Source organism: Toxorhynchites rutilus, chromosome 3, assembly GCF_029784135.1.
Source record: "Toxorhynchites rutilus septentrionalis strain SRP chromosome 3, ASM2978413v1, whole genome shotgun sequence".
In the NCBI taxonomy this organism is placed as follows: Eukaryota; Metazoa; Arthropoda; class Insecta; order Diptera; family Culicidae; genus Toxorhynchites; species Toxorhynchites rutilus.
This window is the reverse complement of record NC_073746.1, coordinates 253,847,236-253,870,804: the sequence shown is the minus strand read 5'-3', so window position 1 is coordinate 253,870,804 and position 23,569 is coordinate 253,847,236. Positions and strand designations below refer to the sequence as shown.

At 37.4% G+C, this 23,569-nt stretch overlaps 1 protein-coding gene across 12 annotated transcripts in view; it reads right to left on the bottom strand.

The window, feature by feature from the left end:
* LOC129780236 (ras-specific guanine nucleotide-releasing factor 2-like) overlaps positions 1–23,569 on the bottom strand; it is a 536,608-nt gene that overhangs the window by 486,199 nt on the left and 26,840 nt on the right. For all 12 annotated transcript variants that reach the window (XM_055788276.1, XM_055788280.1, XM_055788278.1 and 9 more), the window contains exon 2: positions 18,809–19,403. In XM_055788276.1, the coding sequence (XP_055644251.1) occupies positions 18,809–18,898 (90 nt within the window). In that variant the 5' untranslated portion in view covers positions 18,899–19,403. The remainder of the gene's footprint in view (positions 1–18,808; positions 19,404–23,569) is intronic.

Genomic DNA, 23,569 nt, shown 5'->3' with positions numbered 1-23,569 from the left:
TTGGATAATAATTCCTAGTCCCTGCTCGAAGAAATCCAAAATTTATATACTCAGGAACAACAGTTCCACGAATGGTCAGAATTAATGTTGGTGTGGCTATAATCAAATCATTTTCTTTCCTGGTGATACGCTTTACCTCGATCACTTTTTGATCGGCTAGTTCTTTTAACAATTCGTCTTCCTTTAAATCTAGAACTTCACGACAGGTGACAACGCATTTGCGTTGATTTAGAGTCGGATGGTAAATAATTTCTATCAATTAGCTTGTTAATTGAAAGTAAATTTTCGATAACATCCTTTTCTCTTACTGAGAGTACATATTGAATTCGGTTTTTATCGTCTCGTTGTGGTCTTGCACTTTCTAAGGATCCTGCCTTGGCAACTGTCTTGCTTACAAGAAAGGGGTTCGAGGGGAGGGTATCTTCCCCTGTGGCCCGTAATAGAAGAATTTCAAGATCACCACTCAGTGGGTCAGCCCAAAATGGACTGGTCCGTTGGGTTGGTCTTCCACGGTAACGGTTTGTAGCCCGGCCTCCTGGAGGTCCGGAACTACTGGAAGCCATTTTTGTTGCCTAGCTACACCCAGGTGTAGCCGGCGAAAAAGTCGTAAAATATTCACTAACCAAAGTAGACCATACGACGTGCGACGGGGGACGAAAACGGCGGGGGACAATGCCAACGCAGTCACAAGAACAAACACCGAAATCACTTGGCGGAAAAACACTATTTTTTAAAAACACTTGGAAAAAATCACTTTTTAAATGTCAGTTAAATTAAAATTAATTTGGGATATGTAGTAAAAAAATTTTTAACCTATACCCTTTGGGCGTCCTATCTCTCACTAACTCCTGGTATTAAGAAAGGTTTGGTCACTCACCGATCGTGTTGAAGAACCACTCCTAATACACCACCAAATGGTAGTGGGGTAGCGGGGAAGGGACCGGATACCGCCGACGGCAGGGCAATCGCCGCAGCGGTTCGAAGCGACGAAGCGAAGAAAACCTCTTTTCACACCTCCTGAGCTGCTGATGATTGATGAGTAGAAATTGCGCCAAAATCGCGCGTCACTGGCAGGAAAAACGTAGCTGATGAGACGGGCACAGACAGCGGGACACGCAGGGGGCAGTGAAAACTGCCGGTCAAAGTGGCCAATCCGACCGAACCAACTTCCTGAATGGCCGTTGGGGGCTTCTCGGCTGCTTCCTCCTTTCCTGGTATCCGGACAACTGTTGCTGAAAAAAACGCTATATTTAGGACCGAAATCAGCTTTGAAAAAAGCTATACATTCGGTTGTAGGAGAAAACTTCTATAGTTATTATTCTCTTTTAGAATGGCGCTAAAACATAACCGTTGCGGTCGAGTGTCAGTAGCACCATTGTGAACAACGAAAGCAAGGGAAGTGTCATTTTATAAAACATAAAAGAATCGAATGTAAACCCCACCCTCTTTATTGTATAAGCTTACTGTATACTCACGAATATAATAAGGGTGGGATTTAGATTCTATACTTTTATGGTTTATAAATGACGCTTCCTTTGCTTTCGTTCATTTCTTACTCTACTCTCGCACCGTGAGGACTCGAGCTCGTTAGTCTTTCGCAGACAACTCGTTAGTCATTCGGTGGTAAGGCACACGAAGTCAGCTCGGATAAGCGCACCAGTAGCAGGATAGGTGGAGAAGCCACATCGCTATCGACCGGGAACTTCGCATGAAATTCGTCGCTATCAGATATCGACCGAATTGCTGATCCGCAAGCTACCTTTGCAGCATTTGGTTCGTGGAATTGCTCAGGACTTCAAAATGACGCTGCAGGAGGCTTATTCGAAGATACCAATTTGTGTGCTATCCATGCAAAACGCGTCACATCATGCCCAAGGACATCCAGCTGGCCCATCGTATCCGAGGAGAGCGTGCTATATTAGCTTAGCATATAATCCCTTTTCAGGGCTCCAAATTTGATGAATTAGAGTACAGAAAAGTTTTTTATAGGCCGAACTGAAAGGAGCATTTAGCGAAAATCGTGGTTTCGATAATAATTCGTTACCGATAGGTGCCATGGATATGGATTTCCTTATGAAGAATATGAAATACATGACATGATGTAGTGAATATATCCGAAGAAATCACTTTGGTGAAACTGCATTATAAAATTATTTGTGTACGAATGCCGCAATCGATAGTCGACTCTAATTTGCGCTGGGTAATTTCCTCGGAGGACTCGATTCCTCCTTTGAGCATTAATAATCTCTTTCTGGCAAAACGATGTGGTATGAATCACATTATTTGAATGATAGAATGAAGAAGTTTTCTGCCAATTTCCTTCAACCTCCAAACGTATCTTTCTCCCGTTTGTCGTTTTCGCGTTCGCTAATCCTCTCTCACAACACCCATTTCTAGTTTGAGAAATTGTTGAGTAAACATTGTTTGCCAGTGCGCGTAGAGCGGGAATTCCTAAAGATTCATTGCACCTCTAATAAATTGCCGAAAGACGTGGTCTTACGTTGATCGCACTTGATTGAAAAAATCCAAAACGAAATGTATTTGGTCGAAGCATTATATGAGTAGAAAGCAAATAATCGCTCGAAAATGACTTGATTTTCGCGATGTGAAACATTTTCCGTTTTTCATGTTATGCATCCAATATTGGATACGAAAATTTCCACTGATGGGGAAAAAAATATTCAGAAGCTTTCCTGTTAATTGCGATTGATTGAAAAATAACAAAACCAAATGTATTTGGTTGCAGTGTTATATGGATAGAAAACATTAAAATAAACTATTTCGCATGAATGTATTTTTCAATTCCCTGGGGAACTGGCAGATTATTTTTCAGCAACGATGATAGCAACGAGAATTCCGCGCGTGTATGTGTGTGTGTGTGTGTGTGGCGGCTGCTCCGATGTTTCAAGCGGAACCGTGGCATCACTCTCCTCCTGATGGATTCCCTTTTGGCCTTAGGTGCACAAACAGGCTCTTGGTGACACCGTTCATCAGCGCATTCATGATAAACGAAATTAGCTTAACAACAACAGCGACAACATGCTCCAATCGCTGTTCAATCATAACTGAGTGGGTTTACGAGCGGCGCTCGCTTATATACCGATTTTTGATTTCAATAGCCTGTTTTGAAAGCAATTTTAAGACTATTGAAACAAGTTTTTGGATGAAAAAGTATCTAAATCTAAAAGTATATAGTATCTAAAGTAAAAGTATATATATTTATCTTTCAAATGAAGTGTTTATCATACCATTTCGTTCAGTTGTTTAAGAGTTATTAACGCTCAAAATCTCGGTCTCCAGCGTAACGCTTTCGTTCTCGAAACTTTGGTTTTACACCCCGGTATAGAAATGAAAGACGTAGTCCTACGTCAAAAGTACAGATGAGAAAGATTTTTGACCCCTCTGATACCGATTTCAATCTGGAAACACTGACTAGTACTAGTACTAGTAATTTACGCAAATTCTTCAGGCAAGGCTCCTCAGCAACTTTGGTGTCCATTAAGACAAAGAAGAATCAGAAGATTATAAATTATTCAAGCCCGATGAAACAATCAATATTTAACGATGCAAACCACAACCGATCAATTTGGAATTCTGCAAGAGAGATTGTTTTTCATGACAACACTACATCACATACAACAATTTGCGAATAATAGAAAGCACACAACTGGGAAGTTCTACTTTCTACGGCGTGGCTTTTTTCGATTCACAATTGTTTGCGGATTTGTACGAAACTGCGCGTTTCATCGCACACGACAAAAATGGAAGATTTTTAATGCGATGATATCCACAAGTTACCGGAAGGGTGGGAAAATATGAACCTTTCATAGAATCATAATCAGAATAAAACCTCTTTTATAATACAAACTAGCTGACCCGGCAAACGTTGTTCTGCCATAAAAATTATTTGGTTAAAGATATACGTTCGCTGTCGGACGGACAGCTAAATTTATAACTGCTGGATCCCGTTCATAAAGGAAATTACTTTATCGATTTTTTCAGGGCGTATTTTATCGACTAACCAAACTAAAAATGTGCAAATAATTGTCATTTGCCATTGTGGACTGAATACGTGTAAAGTTGTAAAGAAGGCCATTAAAGACTTTATTTTTGTTTCAAAAAACGTGATGGCAATAGCAAAGGCTGTGTCGGTATTGCTCATGATAGTGTCTCGCAATTGAATGTATTCTTCCTCACGCCACTTCAATTGATTGAACTTTAGGAACGTTAGTACCATTGTAGAAGAAGATGTGTGTCAACGATGAACTTCAGATTATTGTTTCTTATTCGAATCACAATTCCTCGAGTCGCTGTGCAGTCGTCTTCCATGATTCCAGCAATGTATTCAACAACATGCACATTGGATCTACACACGTGTTCTCTAGCTGTTTTATCAGAATTGATGATTGGTTATGACCTTGGAATCCGAGCATGTATGATATGAAGAATTTCAAAAATTCATTGTGTTCATTCAAAAAGGCTTCCACTTCGCCGGCAATGCACCTGGTTTTAGCTTTTACCAGTGCATGTGTGGATGATAGTTCGATGAAGCAGGACGACAGGTCCATTATTTGGACATAGTTTATACCAGAATACTAAAATCACGATTAATTAATTAATAGGTGATGACTGTGAAAATTGAGGGTTATAAGTATTTTTATGCCAAATTTAGGAAGAAAAAATACAAAAAAATAATCAGAAAACCCTTTTTTCCTGCAATCGATATTAAACATATGGTAATCAGTGTCCTAGCGGTATCATATATAGTTTACGACATATTCTCATGCCTAAAAAGTTTTTTGCGCATAATTTCATAAAAATCGGTCGAGCCGTTTCGAAGGAGTTCGAAACGGAGAACATCGTGACACGAGTTTTTTTATATGTATAGAAAATACTGCGGTTCTATACATAGGGAACAGACACTCCATTTAGCTTAAAAAAAAGTTCTAGGTAGTGCCACTCCTTGCACAGAAAGCTGACGTTTGAATCACACATTTCAATTAGAAATATTGAGTCAAAAATCAAAAGGTCAAAAAAAATTTTTTCGAATTTTAATTATGAAAGTGTTAATTATAAAAGTGTTGAACTAATCAAAACAAAATATCAAAATCAAAGAAGGTAGAACACTCGGGGGATGCATAGAAACGTCGACCAAATTAACCGCTGTGGTGGCCTGTATAAGATTTCACAACTGCCCATTTTATCTTGGTAGCGACATATCGATATTTCCAAGACACCATGAACCGAGCCTACCCATTTCGGATACTGTAACCACTCGATGGCCGTAAAGCCGCCTACGAGAGCCCAATTTTAGCATAGTTATGAATGAGGTTAAGAAAGTTGTGCGCCATTCGTATAATCATCCTTAAAATCGGATTTCCCCCGTGCTTTCATTTATTTATTTAAGCTTCTGAGTAGATTTTTTCGCTGTACAAAGGTGAATCAGGGCTGTTGGAAATATGAAGGGCGAAATCGGAATAGAGAGCTAATGACACCGCGAACTTAACGTTTGTAAGATTGCGCAAAAGGATAATATTTCACTCATCTGAAACCACAATTGAAACATTTATTGCCTCCTAAAACCTCTATATACCAAATTTTGTTTCTTTTGCTTTTGCCTCCCTTTAGAGAGGGGAAGGAGAGTCGAAGCACCATAAAAACGTTTATCGATCCCTAAAATCTCTATATACCAAGTTTGATACCATTTTCTTGATTAGTTTTCGAGTTATTCAGCAATCCCTCCCTGTAGAGAGGGGAAGGAGTGTAAAACCACCTTAGAAACTTTTCTTGCCTCCTAAAACCTTAACATGCCAAATTTGGTTCTATTTGCTTGATTAATTATTGAGTTATGCAGACATTTATGCTTCATTTGTATGGTAGACCCCCCTTAATGAGGGGGAAGACATGTTTCTATTCACCATATAAACATGTCTCATGTTCCCTAAAACCTTCACATGCCAAATTTGGTTCCATTTGCTTGATTAATTTTCGAGTTAAGCAGAAATTTGTATTTCATTTGTATTAAAAAACCCCCCACAGCTGTCAACAATTTGTAAACAAAGTTGGAAATAGCTAGGTGTGGAATCATGGTACAGAATCATACCAGAACATCCGATAGTAAAAAGTGGTCACAGACCAACTTGAACGCGGCAGCCTTAGTGCATTGTGTCCCGCGAGATACAGGTGTCCCGCAGGTGAAGGTGGAAGTAAGCCTTTGTAGTAGTATAGGTAAAACAACGTGTAAAAATGGGGTAATAGTGTTTTATCAGACTGTGTGGCGCTTCACTGACACGAGTCTTAGAATACATTTGAAAAAAAAAATAACAATTGAATACTGAAGTTAAATGTATGAGCAATTGCAAATATAAATATAACACAATAACTCGATGTTGATAATTCCTTAATATTTTCCTTCGTTGATCGTATTGTTTTCACACATTCACGTTGAAGAACCTTAACCCTTCCCTTCGTTGGCCGAGGCATTTTGTTTGAATGTAATACTTTTCCGTTTACTATTTTTGAAAGCATAGGCAGCCGTGACAGTGTTACGAGCTCTGCAATACAATTTTCTCAACCAATGTTTCTAGTTTCTAGTACTTACAATATATACCCATTAAACGAAAAATAACACAATTTTATTTTATTGATTTTCATGACATGAAACGCTATGACTCAGGAATAAAATTTTATTGAGTGGTTTTTATATCTGTTTCAATGATGTTGTCAGGCATAAGTGTCGACAAAGTAAAGATGTTTTCATACAAACAAAACCGTTGCGGAAAATTGAAAAATAAAAAGTTAATTCTCAGAGCTCTAGCTCGAGTTTTTCGACGTTTTTCACTATACAGTGCGACGGTAGATGAAAATTTAATACCTTGTGAGTAATCGATTAGAGTTTGGTTGGTATTACTTGATGGGAAGTGTGTGAAAACGATCATTCTCTTCACACTGTTTCGCAAAATTATTGATTTTCAAGCGAGGGATGAGAAGGGGGATGAAAGATATGAGCGCCATTGTGGCAGCCATTTGTGGCCTTCGCCTTAAACGTTATTTACGTTCCGCAGATCCTTCGCAGCTCCAGCAACTCGGATCATTTAGTAATGTTTTAACGACGTACGAGAACCAGCATGTAGATCATATTCTTTCTATGGAACAACGGTTCTATAGTGTTACGACGAAAGAAATCCGGAAGCTGGCGTATGGTTTGGCCGAAAGAAATGGTATTTTTCACCCTTTCAATAGCCAAAAGCAATTAACTGGAATAGATTAGTTGGCTGGTTTTGGAAAGCGCCACTCGCAACTCACATTTCGGACTTCAGAAGCGATCTCCGCCACCAGGGCACAAGGATTCAATCGCGTTGCAGTCGGGAAATTCGACGATTTACTGGAGGACGTACAACAGAAATACAACATTCCACCAGTAAGTCAATGCAACTTGGATGAGACATCAGTGATTCTAGTAACTATTTTTCATCGATAGGAGAAGAAAGTAAACTAAGAATTGAGGGCCTTAGAATGCAAGGGGTGTAAGTGACTTGATCGATTTCTCTTCATCAACTTTTTCTTTAGTTAATAACTCAACCGCAAAAAAGTTCCAATTTAAGTTCGCTATAGAATCCTATAGATGAGGTTCTGACCTATCTTCCACATTGTCAAATACAACTGGGAATGTATTTGCAGCTAAGTTATGACCAGAAGAGAGAGTCGATGTAGAGAAATCGATCAAATCACTTACACCCCTTTCATTCTAAGACCCTCAATTATTATCTTCATTCAACGGGTGCAGACTAAAAATTCCAAAATCCTAACAATGCAAGGAAAAGGCAGATGAGCGCTATAACTTCAGCAGATTGCTGGGTGCTGAGCGCGGAACAACGATTATAGAATCTTTCACAGGACACCCTTCTTGCTACTGTGGGGCACAATTCAGTTCCTCTACGGACGACAAAGGATGGAACCAATGCTATCGATGCCACTCGTGGGTAGATTAGTGCACATATATTATCTGTTCCTGTTTTGAGTAACGTAAAATTGCAGTCCAATTACTTTGATCACATTGTTACTTTTTGTACATGCAAACTGAATAAAATCCAATGAAATATACGTGATAGTTGCAAAATAGAATAAACTTTCGTTTTATGAACTTGTTACGTTATTTACTAGCAAAAACATGATTAAAAGATTGAATCATCTAACATGGTCATAATCCCCCATAGTGCTCTCGATCGACAGAAATGGAACACATTTTCAAAAGTGTAAATTTTCCACATAAATCTGTTTTTGAAGCATATCCATACAATGAACATTGGGGTGCCTATGAAAATGGTAATCTCTTATTTCAAAACGTTACCCCATAAAAAATGTTCACCACCTCGAAAAAATATCAAATATGCCAAATATCAGCTCAATCGGACTTAAGGGAGAGTGGCGCAAAGCGGTCAAAGTTTGTGTTTTCTGAAAATCGAAAAATAACCCAAGGGGGGGAAGAAATTGGAAGGAAATTGGGGTTTTCGAATTTTTGTTGATGCCAATTGTCTTAAAATTGCATAAAACGGCGAGATCTGGTGTCATCTCGAAAAAAAATTTGTCCAAAATCGACACTCTGAGACTTAGTTTTTTTCGGAACACGAGACGAAACGTATGGTTTTAAGTGCCAATAAAAATAGTTATCCCGATTTTTCGTTCGGAACTTGTTGCGGAATGTTGATTTGCACGATGATATACGCTATGCAAAATATTGACTCATTCGAACATCATTTATAAGTGTTGCAGACGTTAAAATTTGAGTTTTTTGAAAACCGAGAAATCACCAGAAATCGGGGTTTTAAAAAAAATTGATGCCAAATGTCTAAAAATTGCATGACACATTGAGATTTACAGCTATCTAAAAAAATATGTCACCCCGATTTCCATTACTCCCCCCTTGGGTGATTTTTCGATTTTCAAAAAACACAAACTTTGACCGCTTTGCGCCACTGTCCCTTAAGTCAAAAGTCGATTGAGCTGATATTTGGCATAGGGTGTTTTTCCGAGGTGGTGGCTCCCTAATGAGGTTCGTGATGTTTTAACAGGTAACGTAATTTGTAAATGTTCCTACATGATTTAGGACGTTTTTTTCTTAGGGAGACCACATCTACCCTATACAGATTGTTTTGAACTTTTTTTTTTTGCCACAGAATGCATCTTTTGAAGCTGCAAGAAGCAAGCATATTGTGATGCAGAATCAAAACAGAAGAGAAATAGTAAATACGTGCCGTTTTGTCTCAAATTCCTAACACTTCATTTTTAAATGTAAATTAAGTAAATTAAACTTTAAGGTTACAAATAATTGAATAATGAAAACCCTGACATTCTTTGTGGTATAGGCTTCATTTTAACATCATTCACAGGTATCGATACTCCCTATAACTTATAATACTAAGCGTTTGCAAAAAAGTGATTGTCAAAACCAGCGATAAAATATTTGCGTTAGCAAATTCGGAATTTCAATCAAGTTTCGATTTCAAAACCAAAATTTTTAGAAGTGTACTATTTTTCCAAAGAAGAATAGCTCATTGGCTTTAATTTGATATATCGATCATCTGAATCGGTCTGATAGCTCAGAAGTTCTGATTAAAAAAAAAACAGGAAGTGGGTTATATTTGTGGTATAACCGCAAGGGTGACGTAGGACTATCGTTGATTTAGTGATCATTTGTTTGAAGTTGAATCTGAACCCATTCTGAATGAATGAATAAATGAATATTTGGGGGACTTCGTAAACGAGAGCGTCACGTTGGATACGAAAATATTCTACTGATGGGGAAGAATAATCTTCAGAAGCTTATTGCACTTGATTGAGAAATTACAAAACCAAATGTATTTGGTACATTACTCTTTCGCTTGAAAACATTAAAATAAACTCTTCCGCTTGAATGTTTTTTTCAATTCCCAGAAGAACTGGCAGATTTTTTCAGCAACGATAACATTTTCCCAGATTCTCCTCGATACTCGAAGCCCACCAGTGGTTAATGCTAACTCGATAACCACCTGCTCATTGCACTTGATTGAAAAACATTAAAATAAACTCTTTCGCATGGATGTATTATTCAATTCCAAGGGGAACTGGTAGATTATTTTTCAGCAACGATGACATCTTTCCGGAATCTTCTCGATGCTGGCAACCAAACAAAAAATAGTTCCGCGCGTGTATGTGTGTGTGGTGGCTGCTCCGATGTCTCAAGCGGAACCGTTTGTGGCATCACTCTCCTCCTGATGGATTCCCTTCTGGCCTAATGTGCACAAACAGGCTCTTGTTGACACCGTTCATCAGCGCTTACATGATAAACGAAGTTAGCTTCACCACAACAGCGACAACATGCCCCAATCGCTGTTCAATTATAACTGAGTGGATTTCCGAGCGGCGCTTGCTTATATACCGATTGGTGATTTCAATAACCTGTTTTGAAAGCAATTTTAAGGCTATTGAAACAAGTTTCTGGTTGAAAAAGTAACAAGTATATAACGCGTAGACATTTTATCTTTCGAATGAAGTGTTTATCATACCATTTCGATCGGTTGTTTAGAAGCTATTAACGCTCAAAATCTCGGTCCGGCGTAACGCTTTCGTTTTCGAAACTTTGATTTTACACCCCGGTATAGAAATGGAAGACGTAGTCCTACGTCAAAATTGTATTTCTGCTGTTCGGAATTTGAGACAAGTGTAATCAAACATATTTTTAGTTTTCCGCCATGAATATATATTTGTAGATCAGTTTTATGGTGTACAAATGAAATAAAAGGCTCTTTTGTATACAAAAATCACATTAATTTCGCGAAAAAGTAACATTTTGAGTAATGAGACGCTGTTTAATGGCCAACAAAGCTTATGTGTTCCGAATTTGAGACAAAACAGTACGTTGACGGTTTTCATACCGTGGAAAGCGTGCGAATTGTTGATATTATGCTTTATCAAATTGATAATGGTAGTGGGAGAATAAATATATAATCGCCTCCGGCGGCACTTTGTGTAGTACGAGAAAAATGCCGCTAACGCCGTTTTAGAAATTCCGATACATTCTAAAAATCTATTTCTGAGTTTCTGTCAATTCAGTAATATGTTTAGATTTTCATTAGTGTAATGATATTGTTTTGAACTATAAAGGCTTTAAGCTTTCTCAATTAATTCGCTTCTTGCATTGAAAAAAAAAGTCACAGGAGGGTTGCTTCCGAGACACAACCGCATAGTTGACGTAGGATTCCGTTAGGCCAACTGTTTATTTTTGGTATGTTTGATGAATTACATCGTTAAACTCTTTGATAAAGGTTTGGTGGCCCTGAAAAGGGCAATTTTGTTTGGTTTTTGGGTATTGTTTGTCCACTCCACCAGTGTTTACCGAGTGATGAAGACAGAAGTATGGTAAACAGTCGTTGGATGGTGCGTATCAGATAGAAGATGCCAAAGTGACCTGTGACCCTTGATGAGATGCCTCCTGTGATATGTATGGATGAAATAAAGAAAAAAAAAACTCACCAATATAATATAGGATAATTACCAATACCGAATACAATTATCATTTTTTCTCATCAGTAAAAACATGTTACATTAGTATAGAGAAAACATAATTTAAATGGAAAAGTGGAATTTTTACTTTCTGAGTGTTTATTCAATCCAATGCGAACTTTAATTAGACTAACAACACCTAATACTATATGTAGAGCATATAGGGAATCACTTTTTCGAATATGTCCTCACTTTTCCAATTTTTTCTCGCCACATGAACTTTCCTTGGGTGAAAATGAACACAACAAAACAGACAGCTCAAACCAAACGACCCATTCCCGTTCTCGCTCGAGACACCTTGGTTTTATTTATAAAAATTTAAATAAATCGTTCCATATATTAAATCATTTTTAACACAACTGCTACCATATACAATTTTACAATTACACTTGTGCTAAATTTTTCACAATACACGATCGGTCATTGATATGAAATTTCACGAAGCAACCAACATTAAAGTTCCAAATTTAAATTTTATTTGCTAGAATTAATCGTATCACTCACCCTGCTTGCAATATAAAAATGCGCCCGACTTGCATATGGCGATTTCCGTCGGGCACCTTTGTTTTGATGTCTCTGTTAAGGAATACATTTCGGTAAGAACAAAAGCACCCCCTACTTTCATGTATTTGCAATGCCGATTTTCCCCAGGCAGCTTGGTTTCGATGCCTCTGTTAGGGAACACATTTCGGTAGGAATAAAAGCTCCCCCTACTTTCATGCATTTGCAATGCCGATTTTCCCCAGGCAGCTTGGTTTTGATTTCTCTGTTAGGGACCCATCGCGTGTATTGTCAATTTTGACCAATCAGAAGTGGGTATTTCCGTCAGGAACTGGGTTGAGATTTTTCAATTGTTCGATAGTTAGTTTCAGGACATATATTATTTTCTTCAATAGAAAAAATTGTTATTAATTGCCGAAATCGATTGACGCAAAAATTTCATCAATCCATCATAAAATGACTGAGCAACAGGCGTTTGAAATTGGACATTTTCACGATGTGCTAGATTTTTGATTTTCAATTTGTACCCCAATATGTTCCCGAAAGACGTAATCCTACGTCAAAACCCATCTATAACGCAACGCACCTTGTAGAAGATGAACCAAATTATAACATGTAATATTCCCAAGTGTCTGTGACGAGAAATATTTCAGACCCACATTTCCATTCATGTATGTATGCTCCGAGCTGGCAATGACTCAACACCTGAATAAATGAATTGCTTTTTTCTCTTCCAGATAAAGATCTGCCGAAAATAAGTTGGATATTTTTGTAGGACACGTATGGACAAATAGGCGAACTCAGGAGACGAAGTTCAAAGAACGATAAAACGATAGAAAGACGTCACATCCAGCCGGCATATGGATGTTGCTTCTATTTCTATTTCCATATCTCTGTGCGGCGGCTAGCCTCGAAAGTAGAAGAGGGTCTTGATTAGATGCTGGTTTTTCATTCCGGCATTTTCCCTGTGGTATGTGGTATAGGGATTATTCCTTACACAAAACTAGAACGTTGAAAAAATGAGAGTTGATCTGAAAGGGAGTTTTCATAAATAGCAATCGGCCGGAATAAACGGGAACTCTTTAAATTAGTCTATGTTTTAGTGGCAGCTTAATGCTATAAATGAATTTAGTTTCAGAATTCCGTTAATTTTTGAACGGATAACTGACGAAAACTGTAGTTTCCCTTCAATTCCTACAGCAGAAATCGTTTAAGCTCGTTTAAAAACCGGATGCTACCTAATCCTGGGAAAATTAAAGTAGTTTAGTGTTGTGCACATTTTACTAGCAAAAAGTGCCTTACTCCTCTCTATAAATTTTTGTTCTTTCGCATCTATACTATTTGTATTATTTTCAATTTATTCCGCGATTTTCGTTTTTCTAACTTCTATTATTGAAATTCTATCTTTTTTTTTTTTCTAACAATCGGTGTGACATCGATTGCCAAATAGAAACATGGATACTTTGGATAAGTTTTCCGATTTTCTCCATTTTCTTCAGAGTTTTCCGAAAAATTTCAATTGTCATGGTTGGTTGGAATACACTCGACAAAAAAAATTAGAGGAACAGAGTGCGAAGTCGAAAAATTTGAGTAATTTTTCACAAACTGTAACTTCGTGAAAAATCAACGCATATCGATGGGATGCACATCATTACTCAGCTACAACTTTCAAGTATTATAATATTTTACGCACATATTTTTATCTTGATGTGTGTAGGTGTATGGAGCAATAATAAAAAATCAATTTTTCTTTGTTTTTTCAAGAATATTTTGGACTAACATGATTTTTTGGTAACCATCTCAACTGAAAATCTTATTAATCTTATCAACCAGCTTACATTTGGTTCCAAGAACGTTCTTGTAGGACCTTCCCATACAGAGATATTTCAGTTTGAATGAAAAATTACCCCTTCGTCTCTGATGATGAAAATTTCAATAAACAACCATCGCAACGCAATCGAAAGGTAGTTTTGAAAACTCTAATAAATAATGCACAAGGACAATTTGTTACTTTGGCGAAGAAAAAAATTTAAGTTTCAACTTTAAGTGTACAAGTATAGCAGTAAGTTTAAGTGTTTGCAGTTTTGGATGTCATACGAGCAGGAGTACCATCGACTGTTGGAAAAAGTCACACCCAAACCCAGTTGGAAAACCAACGGATCTGACCAGAGTTGCCAACCTTCCTGATTTTTCAGGACGAACACTGGATTTTGCCTGATTTTACTGAAACGATCCTGATTTTTCCTGATTTTTTTACTTTTTACATCATTGGAATAAACAATATTCATAATAAATACAGTGGGATTCCTGTTACAATTTTGCTGGTGGAAAATAAGAAGTATCATAATAGCTAACATAAAATAAACTATTAGTTCCACACTTGTATAATGCTTACTCTTTGTTGGTTATCTTGTAAATAGATAATCTATTTCGAAGCGATTCACGTTATCGGAGGTACATTGTCAAAATTTATTAAATCTTGAAGTTGGCGTGAAATAAATAAACTTTATCAGATTAGAATGCCTGGAAGCAGTTTCAAAACGTTTTATTTTGAGTTTGAATAATTATTCGTTGTTTTTTGAATGTTGTCCTGATCCTTACCTTACCATTTGTTCAGTTTTTTAATCAGCATTCTTCACAGTTTTTTTTTAGAAAAAACGAGCTCCTATAACGTAGAATACATACAGTAATGCTTTTGAATCCGGACGCACTTTTAATCCGGACACTTTTTGCATCATGCAAAAAATGCAAAAAATGTTATGGCAGTGGTGGTATATTGAATGTAATGAAGAGTGTCCGGATTCTATATTCTATACGGAAAAGTAAAATTTCATTCATCAATTATGATTTTTGCTTCATAATAACAAAACACAAAGCTCAATGCTATCAACACGAATTGAATAAATGAACAGTTAGGATAGCGTTCCGATATCTTTTTTTCTCTCACTTCTTACTTCAATGGTGACAGCTTGTCTGTAAAGATGTTAGGAAAAAAATCTCGCAATAGTATCTTTGGCAGATTTTATATTTATAAAATATAAGTATAAATGATTTAAAAACCGGGTCCCTACAAAGTTCTCTCAAGGGAAAGAACTTCGTCAGCACAAAAAAAACCTTCAACAGTTTTCGACGAGAAAGCAATCATCCTTTGGGATGAAAATAATCTTTGCTGCGTTAAAGACGGCGAATGATTGTGGAATAAAACAGTGCATATAAAATTGAAAACAAATACAAAAATGTTGCTTTGCTTTTCCCAAAAATCAGCACGAACTTTCCGGACAACCAAATATTATTTATCCTGATTTCTTTTGATTTTTAGTTTCATTCTTCCTGATTTTAAAATAAAAAATAGTTGGCAACCCAGGTTCTGACAGAAGCAGAAGAAGAAGAAATCGCTGATTGGGTGGAGGGAGATATATAAATATATACAGGTATTCCATGCCAAACCGATATAGTGGTTCTCAGATTTTCGTGAAAAGTGGTAGTTTTGTTCTTTATCGCAAAACATTAGACCCGTATTTTTAATTTTTTCAGTGGGGTGACTATTTCCATTTTAGAGTTGTCCGAAAAATAAATTTTTTCCTCTATTTTCCAAAAAAGACTTTTTCCAACAATTCATAACTTTTGAACTACTAGACCTATTCAGATTATCGACATACCAAGTTAAAGCCAATCACCTGGTCTAATAATAAGACTTCTGTTCTCATTATTATTGATTGTATTCGCTTTTTATTGTTTCCATAGTCTCGGTACCAAGGGCGCTATATTTTTTATATTTTTTCTGAAAAGCTGAGGATTTTTCATACAACATTTGTCGAAACCAGAGGGGCATTTTTCTTCGTTTTGAGAATAGAGTTATGATGAAGTTAAAAAAAATAAAAAATACGGGTCAAATGTTTTGCGATAAAGAACAAAACTACCAATTTTCCCGAAAATCTGAGAACCACTATTTCAGCTTGGCATGGAATGGCTGTATACTAGTAGGGGAACCACGGGTGATACGGACAATGGGGGTAATATGAACAGGTGGGTCCTTTGTATAGTTCCATTTTGAATTTCATATTTCTGTCAATGAGAACACCTTCTACATGTGTGGAGGCGATCTGGCGTAGTAACATCCATGCCTCTCACGCTAAAGGTCACGAGTTCAATTCTCACTCCCGACATTCTTCCAAAAATTGGAAGTAAAAAGTGACGAACCAGCCAAATGAGTTGAAAGTCACTATAAAACAGATTAAAAAAAAAACCTACTACATGTTATTTCATAATATTTAAACCACCCAATGGCAATGAATACTGATCAAAAGTGGAAAAGGGATACAAAAACCGAAAATCATACATGATCCCGTGAGTGGATGTAATTTTAGCTGCATTTTGAGTGGTTTAATATCAAAATTCAATTCGCTAATGGTTATATTTCGGTTTGTGAGTTACCAGAGAAGCAATATTAGGTATGTACGTAAATTTGTTTTTGAGTAGACAATTGAAATTATTGAAATTATTGTACTGGTGGGGTAAAACAGACAGTTGCCAGTGGGAGTGAGATGGTCTGTGAAAAGTCTGTTTAATCCATTCCTAAAGAATGCCCTGCGTCTATGAGTGGAAATTAAATCGCCAAATGTGGACTGTTTAGAAGCTGACTGGAACCAAAAGCAAAATAGTTGAGGGTCTGTCCGTTTATACTGCTGAATAGCACGTTATCACTTCTAGGTGGATTAATTCGATTTTATCATCATTTAACGGACATTCGTGATGAGTTCAGACCTTGGTTGAATAAAGTTGTTCCTCTCGCGATCGATAAACCTCTACGCTTCATGTATTACAAACCTGTCCATATTACCCCCACTATATATCCATATTACCCGCATCGAAATTTTTTTTGTACTTTTCGGTCTGTTTTAATTTCAGTAAAAAAAAACATTGAAAAACACTTTTTTGTAAAATATTGGCCAATCAGGTAGAAAAACAGTATATTGAATTGCAAGAAATTGCATCAAAGTTTTGGGAAACATGAGTTTCCAAAAATATAATTGAAGTTCTTCTTAACATGTCCGTTTTACCCCTACCTCCCCTAATATTGTAACTAATAACATTAAACATCATGTTAACTAAGAGCAATAGAATACATATTTTTGAGAGACGAACTAAACAGATGAGAATCAAACGGGCTCTACAGCGGTTCAGTGGGTACCCCATTCTGGAAGGTCGTAAATATTGAATTTTCTTTTTTACATTTTTGGGAAGCTTATGCCATCAAACAATTTGTCCTAAAACGATTTTTCGATATTCGATTTATTTGGATTGTTACAGCCAAAAGTATGAGATCACCTTAAGGGATATAGTATTGCTGTACGAATTTTTAAACGCGTTTTTCTCGAAACCATGTTTTTCAGCTGATGGTATTGATATCTCAGCTGGCAACTAGACCGATTTGGCCATTTTGGCAATTTTTCGAATTTTCATAAACCCCTATGCTTTAGGTATTGTCTTAAAGTTTCAAAATATTCTTTGGAATTCGTTCTGCGACACGCCATTGCTTCAGAACCGATACCACCATCAAGGAATCAATTTTCAGACAATATCTAGGTATCCAGCTAGCAACAGCGTAATAATAGTTAGCCGTACACTCAAAAAATGGAAAATGCATCTTCAAATATACATTAAAAAATAACCAAAATACCCGAACACTTTACTTTTATCATGTTTGATCATTTTATTACATTAGTAATTGTACAGAATTGTAAATTCAACTTAAAACCACAAGGAACCGTTATGCAAACAGAGTGTCCGAAATTCGAATTCACTCTGTCCGAAATTTGTTTTTTTTTATAAATAGTGTCCTTATTTGCTTCAATTGAAAAATATTTTTATTCGATTTTTTTTTTGATAATTTCAACAAAATAGGTACCACAGTACCAAAAGCATATCGAACGAACTTGTTAAAATACCAACCAAATAATGCCTGTGCGTTTAGATCTGATTTCTGCATCCTTAAGTGTCCGAAATATGATTCAGAACGGTACATGAATAACATGTAGTGAACAATATTTTCGTTCCTAGGTAACCGTGTTAAGCATCGTGTCAAATGGAGGTTCACGTCACTTACCACAAAGACTATTGCTATTAACCCTCGGAATCAGCTGAAATCCTTCCTTTGGCATACAGACACACACATCTGGTGACCATCGAGTGGCGAGTATCTGATCTGAAGGGTTGTTAACAGGTACCATTAACAATAGATAATTTCGAAATTTCTGGTCTTTCATGGTGGGCAACTACGTCAATTAACCCTGGAATACTAACCTTCTGAAATGAGACAATGCAATAGAAGACAAAATATAAGTAAATTTTAGGCAGGTTAGTATTCGAGGGTTAAGAGGTTGTGTTCAGTAAAAATCAATATTTCCTAGCAAATCGAGCTGTCATCTGTTAATCCTAATTTTGAAGTGCCAACAAAGATATGTCAGATCACACTACATACTTATGCGTTGGTAAAATCTAAGTATGTTTCTTAAAGTTTGTTCAAAAATACCCGTTGTCTGAATTTGTGTGCAATATAGCGATTTTCAACCACTTATACCGTTTCTCGGTAGATTAAATATTGAAAATAGAACAAATGCAATTTTGCGCCTGTTTCATATTGCATTGTATTTTCTTCGAATGATTCGGTAATTACCAAAACGACTATAAACTTTATGTAGTATGTATTACTAATGTTGAATGACAATCTGAACATTTGAACATTCCACTCAATTATTATACTTACCATCAAGCTATCACACTGCGCTCGCGCCGACAGCAAACTCAGGTGTTGTTCGTTGATACGAACGGATTTTTGCATCTTTGGGCTATTCATTCGGATGTCCCTACGGACGACAGGCTTCACTTAACGAACTGTTTATTCCAAACCGTCTCACCGGTTTCGATAACTTTTCACACTGGACAATGAAGGAGCGGCATTATCGGAAAACCTTTGAACACCCGCGGTTAATTTCGCTATTGAACTTTTGAAAAGCACGAACAATGAACCGGTATATCGGTTTCCTTCCACGGTAATGTTATGATGATCCGTCATCCATCCGTGAGAAAGTAAAAGTTTTCACTGATGTTTGCCATACTCTGGGCCTATATATGTTTTTTGAGATATACTTTATTTTTTCATGTTGAATATTCGTTATCTATAGTTTTCATCAGTCGCTGTATTATACGGAACATTTTTATGATATTTATTGCTGTTATACGTATTTCATACATAAAACACTACACTGTTCTCAACACAGGATTATGAATTCACCATTCATTGTTTAATCGCACTGGATCCCATAAATGGAGTAACTATAGTTTGAGGGTTTGTACAATATCTGAAATTGATAGAAAAATAGAGAATATATTATCTAATGGAAATGACGTCATGTACAATTCGAAAACAAAACGATTGATCCGTTGCTAGATGAAACATGAAATTCACAAATTAAATTATACTGATGCTGAAGCATCGGCGAGAGGCCTGCTCTCACGTTCTATCAGAACGATTATCCTCGATAACTCCTTATCTTCGTTATATAACATAGGCCACGGTGGCACGTCCTTCGCACGATGCACCAGGTGTAATCCTGGTAATATAATAGCGTCATTAATGATCACGACTTGCTTCTGTTTACTAGCATCTGTTGTGTCGATTCCCCTCCACTCACCCTTTTTCCTCCTATATGCGAAGGGATGAAAGGGTGTTAAAGGCGGATACTTCATCTCTAAACATCATACTAACGCTGTCTATATTCTCTTTCCATTCCGTACCAGCATACATGGTAATGGCCTGTTTAATTGCGTTCGCTTGGTACCGGTCCAACCGAGCAGGCAAATATCAATTTTCCACCCAACGTCAAACCCGATTTGGGTCTTTTAAGTAGGTCTGATAATCGATTAATAAGACCTTACAGGTATTCCACATTCGTCCCTCCAATTGTCCACAAAGCTCATGCGTACCGTCTAATTCATTGATTGCTTGTCCAATAGAAAAGAAATAAAATATTACCTGCTAGATTTGGCCTTCTGTGGCTATTTCTTGACCCTATCTGGGAGGTCGAAAAATAATGTTTTTTCGTGATTTTTTCGGATGTTAGGAATAAAGTGAAGTGTTCCGGTATTTTGATTATTGTTCCAGGTATATTTGAAGATGTAGTTTCCATTTTTTGAGTGCACAAATAATGATTATTACGCTGTTGCCAGCAGGATACGTAAATGCTGTCTGAACATCAGTACCTTACTGGTGGTATCGGTTCTGAAACAAAGGAGTGTCGCAGAATTCCATTGAATATTTTGAAACTTTATGGCAATACCTATAGCGTGTTATATGCTGGAGAAAGTTGAACAAAACGAAACAAACATGGACATCATCTACCTGGAAAAGTCTGAGGCTATTGAAAACAACCAACAATTAGAACTGATTTTTTTTCTGCCTGTGTAAATACCGAATTTCAAATTTATGCGTTTAAGAGGGGACACCGGTCTGGAAAATTGAAAAAAATCTAATTTTTGTTTTTTTTTTGCATTTTTGGGAAGCTTATGCCCTCAGAAATGTTGTCCTAAAAAGATTTTTGTTTTTTTGAGCTTCTCAACAGCGATTTTTATTGTGTAAAAAATAACTCATTTTTTACACAGAAGTCCGTCATTTTGACGCTTTTTTGAATTTTCAAAAACCCATTTGTAATGCTTTAGGTATTGTCCTAAGGTTTCAAAATATTCATTGGAATTCGTTCTGCGACTCTCCTTTCTTTCAGAACCAATACGACCAGCAACGTTCCGATTTTCCAACAGTATCTACGCATTCAGCTGTCAACAGCGTAATAATAATTATTCGTGCACTCAAAAAATTGAAAATAAACCTTCCAACATACCTCAAACAATAACCAAAATACCCGGACACTTCACTTCATTCCTAACATCCGAAAAAAAAATCATGAAAATTCATTACTTTTCGACCTTCCAGACAGGAGTCCCCCCTTTAAGATGAAGGTGTAAGCTAGCCACAATGGCGCTCATTTCTTTCATCTCCCTCCCTTACCTTTCGCCCGAAAATCAATAATTTTGCGAAACAGTGTGAAGAAAATGATCATTTTCGGACACTTCCCATCAAGTAATATCAACCTAACTCTAATCGATTAATCACAAGATATTATATTTTCATCTGCTGTCGCACTGTATAGTGAAAAACGCCGGAAAACTCGAGCTAAAGGGTGTGTCACATCAAATTGCATCACGGAAAAAACGCTGTAGAAATTTAATTTTTAGGAATTATATCTTCAGCTTTCGCTTATAATCAGATAAGAGTGTCACGTTGGCCATGCTTCACTGTCAATTTTTCGTAAATTTGGAAAAATGTCGTCGAACGAAAAAGAGCGTCGTGAATTAATCCTGTGCACTCATTTCGAGAATCCGGAGTTGTCACATCGGGACATCGGTAAGATGCTGGGAATCGTCCAATCCACGATCAGCAGAGTACTAAAACGATACTTCAAGAACCTAACCATCGACCGGAAGGTGAAGAACGGCAAAAATGGATGCTCCGTCAGTGAAAAAGATCACAAGCACGTAGTTAAGCAGTTTAGACGTGATCAGAGAAGTTCGGTCCGGGATGTCGCCAATAAGCTGAATTTGTCAAGTTCATTCGTCCAGCGGACCAAGCAGCGGAAGGGCCTGCGTACATACAAGGTTCAGAAGGCTCCTAACCGCGACGAAAGGCAAAACATGGTGGGGAAGACGCGAGCCCGGAAGCTGTACACCGAAATGCTGACGAAGCCGCATTGCCTGGTAATGGACGACGAAACCTACGTCAAAGCGGACTTTCGTCAGCTGCCGGGCCTGTTGTTCTTCTCCGCAGAGGACAAATTCAGCGTTCCGGAGGAGATTCGCAAGCAGAAACTATCCAAGTTTGCCAAAAAGTACATGGTGTGGCAAGCGATCTGCTCTTGCGGAAAACGGAGCGCCCCCTTCGTGATGACCGGCACGGTAAACGGGCAGGTTTACCTTAAGGAGTACCTACAGAAGCGCTTACTACCACTATTGAAGCAGCACGAGGGCCCGACCATCTTCTGGCCGGATCTCGCTTCGTGCCACTATTCAAAGGACGTGTTGGAGTGGTACGAAGCCAACGGGGTCACCTTCGTGCCAAAGGAAATGAACCCGCCCAACGCACCGGAGCTTCGCCCAATAGAGAAATATTGGGCGATTACGAAGCAGGCCCTCCGGAAGAACCCAAAAGTTGTCAAATCGGAGGCGGACTTCAAGAGAAAATGGATTTCTGTTCAAAAAAAACTACAACCTGACGTTGTACAGAACCTTATGGACGGGGTAAAGAGGAAGGTGCGAGCATACGGGCTTGGGCTCGAAGTATGAATAAAAAGAAAATTCCAAAAGTTGTTTAATAGTTTTTATGTTACTGTCTAAAATTTTCAAAAGGATTGGTCTACTGGGCGAATTTCTACAGCGTTTTTTCCGTGATGCAATTTGATGTGACACACCCTTTAGTGCTCTGAAAGTTAAATTTTCATTGTTCGATCTTCGGCAATGGATTTGTTTGTATTGGTGAAAGCATCGTTATTTTTTCGACACTAATGCCAGGCAATATCATCGAAACAGCTATAAAACCACTCAATAAAATGTTATTCCTGAGTCATAGCGTTTCATGTCATGAAAATCAATAGAATAAAATGTATTTAACATTTATTATTTTTACGTTTAATGGGTCTATAATGTAAGTTTTAGCAACTTCAACATTGGGTGAGAATATTGTATTACAGAGCTCGGAACACTGCCACGGCTGCATATGCTTTCAAAAACAGTAAACGGAAAAGTATTACATTCTATCGAAATGCCTCGGCCAACGGAGAGCAGGGTTAAGGCTCTCCAACGTGAATATGTGAAAACAATACGATCAACGAAGGAAAATATTAAGGAATTATCAACATCGAGTTGCTATGCGGAAGAATTAGTTATTACCAAAAGAGCCCCAATTCGCATGTGTTATAAATTTGCTCATGTTACACTTGCATATAACCAGAATTTTACTAAATGCACCTTTTATATATATTTATATTTGCAATTGTTCATCGGAACATATCGTTCATACATTTTACTTCAGTATTGAATTGTCATTTTTTTCAAATGTATTCAAAGACTCGTGTCAATGAAGCGCCACACAGTCTGATAAGTGAAATGATCCATTTACGTGTGCTTTGCTCTTCTCTCACAAACGCTATTATCCCATTTTTACACGTGGGTTTACATATACTACTACAATGGCTAGCTTCCACCTTCACCTTAAGGCAGTATTCTAGTCTAGAAATTCGAAAAAAATCATTTTTTTTCCTTCGTATTTCTGTAGTTTAAGCGTTCAAGAATAAACCCTTGAAAGGATTTATCGAAAATCCCATTATTTACCGAGTTGGAGCCATTTTTGACGATGCGATATCTAACCTGGTAGAGTAGTGCGGGGCAAAAGTGTGCATTGGCCTTTTTGAAGCAAACA